This window comes from Chamaea fasciata, unplaced genomic scaffold (assembly GCF_029207755.1).
Source record: "Chamaea fasciata isolate MVZ Bird 193981 ecotype frontalis unplaced genomic scaffold, bChaFas1.0.hap1 SCAF_18, whole genome shotgun sequence".
Classification (NCBI taxonomy): Eukaryota; Metazoa; Chordata; class Aves; order Passeriformes; family Sylviidae; genus Chamaea; species Chamaea fasciata.
In genome coordinates, this window is record NW_027094103.1 from 13,464,791 (window position 1) to 13,473,163 (window position 8,373).

Below are 8,373 nucleotides of genomic sequence, written 5' to 3' on the forward strand. Positions count from 1 at the left end.
ATCCAGCCCCGCCTGGAGCCGCCGCTGTGTCACCTGCGGCAGGTGGCTGTGCCTGGGCGGGGTGTCCGGAGCCCCTCCGAGCCGAAGGGCTCCGCCGTTCTGTGGATGAGTGCCAGGGGCGTCAGTCGGTGCGGGACAGCTCAGGTGCCCCAGCGCTACCACAGGTGCGCACCGGGGAATTCCCGCCCGGGGGATCCCCACTCGATTGTGGGACACTGTCCCGAGAGAAGGAGCTGTAAAACCGCGTGACCTGGTTATTTTGGAGTGGTGCAGCCTTGTCTTAAAGGCCTGGGAGTTTGTAGGAAAGAAAGCACGCCCGGACTGTGGAAGGCAGTACTCCTTTATACCGCTCCTCATCCGCATCTCCACTCTGTGCCTGCTGCCTTTTATTTTGTACATTTACCTGTGTCACATTGCTGAGTCTGTTCACAGTTGACCCGAGTTAAGATACAGGAAATGTAAAGGCCTTTTAAAAGTAATCATTCTGCAGATCGCCTACGGATCTCGCGGACTCTAATCTTTTAGGCAGCGATCTCACAGTGCCGAAGTGTTGTGCTGCCTTTGCTGAGTGGGGTTATCTGGAGCAGATGTTCTGTGCGTCCTCTGAACTGAACACCTAATTATCCATGCTGATAAAACATACGCTAAAAACCAGATTCCGCATGGTAATTAATCCTTTTAACAATTAAATAAGTGTTTGCCAGGAGCTCCAGTGCTATGATAATGGAATTTTTAATTATTCCAAATGAAAGTGCTAGACAGTTTGCAAGGGAAAAATAGTTTGCTAATAAATTTGTTACAATATTAAGAAATTACTAAAGCACAAGTGAGTGTTATATACACAGTTACAGATTGCTTTCCCCCCATATTTATATTCTTCAAAACTGCCAAACTCCACTAATGTGGCTTTATGGTCTCCTATTTATGACACATTCCTGTTTGTCAAAAGGAGAATTCACAAGAGTTTTGCCAGGATAGCATTGTGCTGACAAGAATAAAAGATGAGTTGCGTGTTCTGAAAAAATAATCCTGACACCTAGAGGCGCTCCGGAAAAATGCTGAAAACCACACAAAGTCAACTCATGTCAAAAAGGGAAGGCAAATTCAACACGCCAGTGATTTTTCCCAAGAAAATCTCACACAACACTTGGATTGGCATTACACTATCAAATAAGCAAAAATTACGGCACACTCCAGCCACTCTTGTAAAGCTTTGTGTGTATTTTGTGTCTATGTCAGGAAATTAACAAGAAATAAACCACATTTGTATTTATCCCCTGACATGAAATACGTTTTCCTTGTCAATTCCGTTCATTCACAAATATGTAAAAACGTATCATTTACTTATTCTAGATTATGGGGACAGCAACAAAGGTTATAAAAGTAATTGAAATATACTGGATTGAAAAAAAAAAATACCAGAGACCTTAAAAATCAGAGTGAACCCATGAACTTGTTATTTATAGACAGACATACGTGAAATTTGCACATTCTTTGACAGGCCGTTTTCAAACTTTTTTCCACTGATGTTTGGACAGTTTTGAGATCTTGGAGAACTATTCTAAATCCAAGGCTTACAATAGGCTTGCTTTCCTTACTGCACTCTCTAGCGAATGTAGATGAGTTTGTGTGAGGAATGGAAGATCACGGCCATGAGGCACACTGGAGGAAAGCCGCTCTGACCACAGCCCATCCTACCTGAGAGCTGTTCAATTAAACCCTGGCCTGTAATGACCAGGATCCCCCTTCCTGCCCTTTTAGTGAATGGGCATCGCATTGGCCAGCTCCCAGTCCTCTGGAACCCCACCAGAGGGGACAGGGCCTCAAGGCTGGAATCAGAGGAGATATTTGAGAGAACACTTTTACACCACTGAGGACAGGGCCTCAAGGCTGGAATCAGCTGAGATATTTGAGAGAACACTTTTACACCACTGAGGACAGGGCCTCAAGGCTGGAATCAGAGGAGATATTTGAGAACACTTTTGCGCTGTGCGGGCGGCCAGGCGTTGGCAGAGGATGCCCAGCGGAGTGATGGAGTCACCATCCCGAGGCGCTGACGAGGACGTGGGGCTGTGATGCGGTTCGGCGCTTTCGGAGGCCGTGCTGAGCGGACGTTCTGACCGGCGGGCCTCACGGGGCCGTGCCCGCTGCTGCGCCCGGTGAGGCTCGGTGGCCGGTGCCCGGTGCCGTTCCCGGTGCCGCTCCCGGTGCCCGGTGATGCCCGGTGATGCCCGGGGCCCGGTGGCCTGCTCGGTGCCGTTCCCGGTGCCGCTCCCGGTGCCCGGTGCCCGGTGCCCGGGGAGACCCAGCGCCCGGTGCCCGGCCCCGCCTCCCGCCGCCTCCCGCGCGCCGCGCCCCACGTGACTGGAGGCCCCGCCCCGCCCGCGGCCGCGCGCCGTCGCCGTCCGGGCATTTGAACGGCGCTTCCGCCATTTTCCCTGCGCCCGGCACGGAGCGAGCAGCGGGACCCGCCTCGGCTGAGGTACCGGCCCGGGCCCGCTCCCCGCCGCCGCCGTGCCGCGCCCGCCCCGCAAAGCGCCACCGGCGGCGGTCGCCGTTAGCTCGCGGCCGGGCCGGGCCGGGCCGGGCCGGGCGGCGGGGAGGCTGCCCTGAGGGAGCGTTGCGGCTGCGGGAGCCGAGGCGCGTGGCGGGGTTTCGGCCCCGGGAGCGGGGCGGGGGAAGGGCCGGGGCCGTGCGCCGCTCGGGCCGCGATGGAAGGGCGGGCGGGCCGTGCGGGGCGGCCGGCGGGGCTCCCGCGGGCCGGGCCGGGCCGGGGGCAGGCGGCGCTGCTCAGTCATGGTGGTTAATGGCCCGGTGCGCGGGGAGGCCCGGCCGGGCGGGCCGCGCTCGGCAGCCCCGCGGGGCTCGCCGCCGCCTCTCCCCATCGGGCCGCGGCTCCCATTGAGCGGCGGGCTCCGCCGGGCTGCGAGCGCTCCGGGCGGATGCGGAGGGGAGCCGGGGCCGGCCGCGGCTCGGCCGCCCTCGGGAGGCCGCGGGGCGCGGCGGGGCCCGGCGGGCCGGGCCCGGGGCCGGGCGGAGGCGCCGCCGCCATTAGCGCGCGCCGTGCCGCCGCACGCGGGCGGGAGGCCCCGGCCCTTCCGGCGGCGCCGCTCCCCGGCCCGCGCGGGCCGCGCTCACACGCTGCCATTTCCCCCGCAGACACAGCATGGCCGCCCAAGGAGAGCCGCAAGTGCAGTTTAAGGTAAGGACGGGCTTCGCGCTTTGCGTTTGGGATTTGATTTTTTTCCTTTTTTTTCCTTTCCCTGGAAAAGCAGCACCGGCGACTCCCGCGTGCCGACGTGGATGGTGGGTTTGGTTTCGAAGCGCTGGCCCCAATAAATGGGGCCATTTGTTGTAGTGTTGCCTACAGCTTACACAAAAAGAGTCTGTTAAACTGTGTCAGTCTGTTCTATTTGCAGTTTAGTCTGATAAATTTTAATGGATCTTTGCTGCAGAGTGATTTTTAAATTTAGGAAGTGGAGTGCACTGTAAAAGGTGCTCGGAGTGAATTAGAGTGGCCTGCTCTCTGTTATGTGCTAATTGTTCAAATGTTCCAGAGGAGAATTTTCTAGTGTTTCGTGTGGCTGGTGGGTTGGTGGTGTTTTTTGTTATCTTAGCAGCCAGAAGTCCTGAAGACTGCGTCTTGAAGGTTGTTACTTGTGTTTCCTGCAGCGCTTGGCTAGTGTATTCCAGTTCATGGTGCAAATGTTGGTGGGGTTTTGGTTTTGTTGGGCTCTTAAAGTGTGAGGTAACAATGGGTTTCTCCAGTAGAAGTCTTGATCGTTTTCTTTCCTAATCTGGTCCTGTTCAGGTTGAAAGCCCTAAACATTCTTCATTCAGCCCCTTGTAGTGGTTTAGTAGAACCATATTCACAGAGCAGTGCAGGTTTTACCTACAAGGACTGGATCAGACCGAGTGTGATGCATGGTCTTAACAAATGGGTTCCCAGCACAGGGGGCTGCTTTGTGGGGAGTCTGTCCTGTGTTTATGGCACCCTGTAGGGATAAATTGTGTTTGTGCTGGAATGACTGATGAATGCCTCCAAATGCATTGACCTGCCTCTTCTCCTTTCTCTGTCTTCAGCTTGTCCTGGTTGGTGATGGTGGCACTGGCAAAACAACATTTGTAAAGCGTCACTTGACTGGTGAATTTGAAAAGAAGTATGTAGGTATGTCTGAGGAAACATTTGAGCCCCAGTGTCTCACAAATGGAAGTACTATCCCTGAGTTCTAAATGCACTGCTTTTTGTTATTTCCCCAGCAACACTTGGTGTTGAAGTCCATCCTCTGGTGTTCCATACTAACAGAGGCCCTATTAAATTTAATGTCTGGGACACAGCTGGCCAGGAGAAGTTTGGTGGCCTGCGTGATGGCTACTACATCCAAGGTAAGATCTGTGGGGGGCAGTTCTGGATCTCCTGGAGCTCAGCCCTTCGTTCTGCCGTGCTGGGAGCTGCCAGTGTGGCTGCAGTGATGAGCTGCCATCAGAGTCTCCAAACTCCTTCTGTAGAGAGGAGAATGTCCCGTGCCAGACAGTGTGTGCCAATGTGGGAACATGATAATTTGTGTTTCAGGATGGTAGTGATGGAGCTGGGGCACCTTTAAGGACAGATATTACTGATGGTATTTGGTGGTTAAGGGGGGAAAACATGTGCTTCAGTAAGTGACATTTTTGTCTGTCTTGCTGTGCTCAGGCAAGGGCTTGGAACATGGAAACTTTAAATTCTCAACAGTGAGAGGAAGCTGGACACCTCCATGCCAGAGCCTTTGTCTTTCTGAAAAAGTGCAGATACTGTTCCTTACTGCTGCTTGTCCTGTGCTACTTCACTCACCTGCTTATCTTTAATATATCTTATTTTTATAAAGTGGTCCTGAGTTCCTTGAGAAGGTGCTCTGGGGAAGGGCATCCTGAGGTGTGGACCACAGGCTCTCACCTACCTCAGAGCCTCTAGTGTGTCTGCGATGAGTTAAATAGGTTTTAACTGATTCTGCCAGATATCTGGGCAAATCCAAGCTGGCTTCTGTATTCTCAAATGGTGCAACACCGTGTTCCTCAGTGATGCAGCTGAATTAGTAAAAGCAGCTGGTGTGGCACAGGGCAGCACAGATGGGAGGTGACAGAGCCACGGGCCAGGGTCTGAACAGAATGGGAGCTCTCAGTGATGCTGAGGGGGGAAAGGTTAATGCAGGTGTTTAGCCCTCGTGTGGGATATCTCTGGGTTCCTCTACCCCGTGTTGCAAGCAGGTGCCACTTGAGTTACTCCTGGTGTAAGTTGACTTTCCCTCTCTTGCAGCTCAGTGTGCCATCATCATGTTTGATGTAACATCAAGAGTTACCTACAAGAATGTACCTAACTGGCATAGAGATCTGGTACGAGTATGTGAAAATATCCCTATAGTGTTGTGTGGCAACAAAGTGGATATTAAGGACAGAAAAGTCAAGGCAAAATCCATTGTGTTCCATAGGAAGAAGAATCTCCAGGTGAGTCAGGAGGAGGCCAGCTGGTTGGGTGTGCAGAGTGCAGCTGGGTGCCCTGCGCCTGTTGTTGCAGGCTGCCTCACATCTGCTGGCCCTTCAAACCAAAACTCAGGGCAGGGGAAGTGGTGACGTTCAGGTGATCATCACTGCCCTGGAGCAGAGGCCGTGCTGAGTTCTAAAAGGACCTGTGTGCCTTTGGCTTTACCTGCTCAGGGCCTCATCCCATGGCTGGGTTGGGGCTACAGTAAATCACAGGAGAAGGATACAGGCACTGTTGCCTCCTCAGAGTTTTGTCCTTGGTGAGATTTCATAACCTTGCACTTCACAGGTTCTGCCTGAAACTGTTTGTTTTTAGACACTTAAATCATAACTGCTTGGGAATATGCAAACAAAAGCCATGCAGTCAAAAAAAAAAAAAAAAAGGAAGGTGAAAGAGTTGATTCTGTGTTGATATGCCCTAAACACTGGAGGGTCTTTTAACTAATGTCCAACGTGTACTTCTTCCAGTATTACGACATTTCAGCTAAGAGTAACTACAACTTTGAGAAGCCTTTCCTGTGGCTTGCTAGGAAGCTCATTGGAGACCCCAACCTGGAGTTTGTTGCCATGCCTGCCCTCGCACCTCCTGAAGTTGTCATGGACCCAGCACTGGCAGCACAGTACGAGCAGGACTTACAGGTCAGTGGCACGGGGGAGACAAGTGCCTGGTGTCACCCCCAGGGCACAGAGAACCGTTCTGAAGTGTCACTTCTTTGTTGCAGATTGCTCAGACCACTGCACTGCCAGATGAGGATGATGACCTGTGAGGGATGAAGCTGGAGCCCAGCGTCAGAAGTCTAGTTTTATAGGCAACTGTCCTGTGATGTCAGTGGTGCAGCGTGTTTGCCACTTTATTATCTAGCTGAACAGAACATGTGCTTAATCTTTGGGATGCTGAAAGAGATGAATGGGCTTCGGAGTGAATGTGGCAGTTTAAAAAAAAAAAACAAACAAAACAAAATGAAAAAAAAAAAACCAAAACAAAAAACCTTCATATTTTGGACCTGCATATTTAGCTGTTTTTTGGACTGCAATTACTTCCCCTTTTGAGTTTCAAATGTAAGACTGCTGCAGTCACATCAGAGTGTTAAGTGGAAAATCTTGTTTCTGTCATTCCCATTCTTTTGTTTAGGTAATAAAGTTGTATTTCAAGTATCTCCAAGCAAGTGAACTTCCATGCATTGTTAGGAAAACTGTTCAAAGTGTCTTCTGTTCTTCAGTTGAGGGTAATACTTGATTGTCTACTACTGCATTTCTCATTCTGTTTTCCTTCCTGCTTCTCATATTATGCTCCTCTTGCTAATTCAGAGCTAACAGTTAACCTTTGCTTTTTTGTTGGCGCCCAGAACTGAGGCCCGTGAAGCTGAACTGGCAGGCAGAGCCCCAGCGGTGCCCAGCGCTGCAGGGAGTGTTGGTGCTGCAGTTCTGCCTGCACAGCTGCAGTTCCAGCCCCTCACTGTTCCACAGGTCCCTTCAGCTCTGTGCTTTTAGCAGCCAGAAGCAAATGGCAGCCAGGCCTGTGAGCTGACTTCAGCTGTGTCTTTGCATGGAACAGCAGTAGAGCTATAGCTGCTTAAACAGTCCTGAGCATCCTCAAATTCACTGAGCAGAAAACAGCCCTGGTTTGAGCTGAAACGCTCCTGCCTACCCAGTGGTCTATTAACTGAAGCCACAGTGACCTAAACATCTTCTAGACTTAACTGTAACTGCACCAAGTTTTTAATTTGAAACTGGCTTATTACAGCACAAATGGTGGAAAATGTCAACTTTTAACACTACCTTGTAGAGATGAATCTTGGTCAATATTAGTACTGCTAGTAAGCAAAACTTAAGTTTAGGATTTTTTTTTTCAGTAGTGTTTGAGTACATGAAGTCTTGAACTCTTCAGTTTTGTATTTTTGGTTTCTTAATAAAGTGGAGCATTTCATTTATTGCTTTTAACTTGCATGTTTGTGTACATAAATTACTTCAACTTCTGCTGCCCGGTAACAAACACTGGACTATGATTCTTGTGCAATATTCTGTAAAGGAGTAGATTTTAGGTTAGTTCAGTTTGGGAATTCTTGGGGGGTTGGGGGGTTTTTTTGGCTACTCAGAAGCTGAGCTGTGTGTTTAAGACTTGAAGCTCCTGGATGAAACTGAGGAATGTTGAACACTTGGTGTTTGTAAGGGGACAAACTCCCAGTTAATGTTTCATTGGCTCTCCTTGCTGCCTAATCCTGCTCTAACTTCTGTTGTGGGCTTTTGCCTGTAGTGTCACTAATTCCTGTGCAGGTCATGGTTAATCCTTGCCTTGGCTGCTGCTGCTTTGCTGGGTGTGGTGTTTGGTAGCTTTTGTGTCTTCAAGCTCTCACTTCTGGAAACGACTGCTCAGGAACACGGATTGGAGAACTTGTGTCGCTCTGCAGTGTGGCCACGCTGAGGGAGAAGGCAGCAGCACTGGAGGGGTCTGTGTGGTCCCATAGGCTGTCACTGGTGTCACCTTTACCCCGGGCCCTGGCCCCGCTGTGGCTCCTGCAGAGGGAAACGCTGCTCGGGGTCTGCTCTGACTGTTGGGAGCTTTGCTCTGTGATCTTCAGTGCATCCCCCAAGTCCAAAAAAGTCCAGCTCTGGACAGAGAGGAATACTCCCCCTGCTGTCAAGGAGGCTCCTCACTTTGCCTTCTGTTGGGAGTGGAGTAAGGCCCACTGGCAGCATTTGTTTAGTCCTTGTTAATACTTGATTTTAAATAATGCAGGTAGCCTTAAATGCACATACAGAGTGCTCAAGTTCCTTATCTGTAACCATTCCAAGGAAGTTTTCACTAGTTGGGTTTAGAGAAAACAAAACCTATTTAGTGGAGTAAAGAGGAGAATT

General features: G+C 50.9%; 1 protein-coding gene across 1 annotated transcript; it reads left to right on the forward strand.

Annotated features, from left to right (window-relative positions):
* The first annotated feature begins 2,394 nt into the window (after nt 1-2,394).
* RAN (RAN, member RAS oncogene family) lies at nt 2,395-7,458 on the forward strand. The gene is made up of 7 exons (XM_066199674.1): nt 2,395-2,482; nt 3,160-3,202; nt 4,084-4,168; nt 4,261-4,386; nt 5,294-5,481; nt 5,986-6,156; nt 6,240-7,458. Exons 2-7 carry the CDS (start codon nt 3,167-3,169, stop codon nt 6,282-6,284), a joined length of 651 nt encoding a protein of 216 aa, XP_066055771.1. The 5' UTR covers nt 2,395-2,482; nt 3,160-3,166; the 3' UTR covers nt 6,285-7,458.
* The last annotated feature ends 915 nt before the right edge of the window (nt 7,459-8,373 follow it).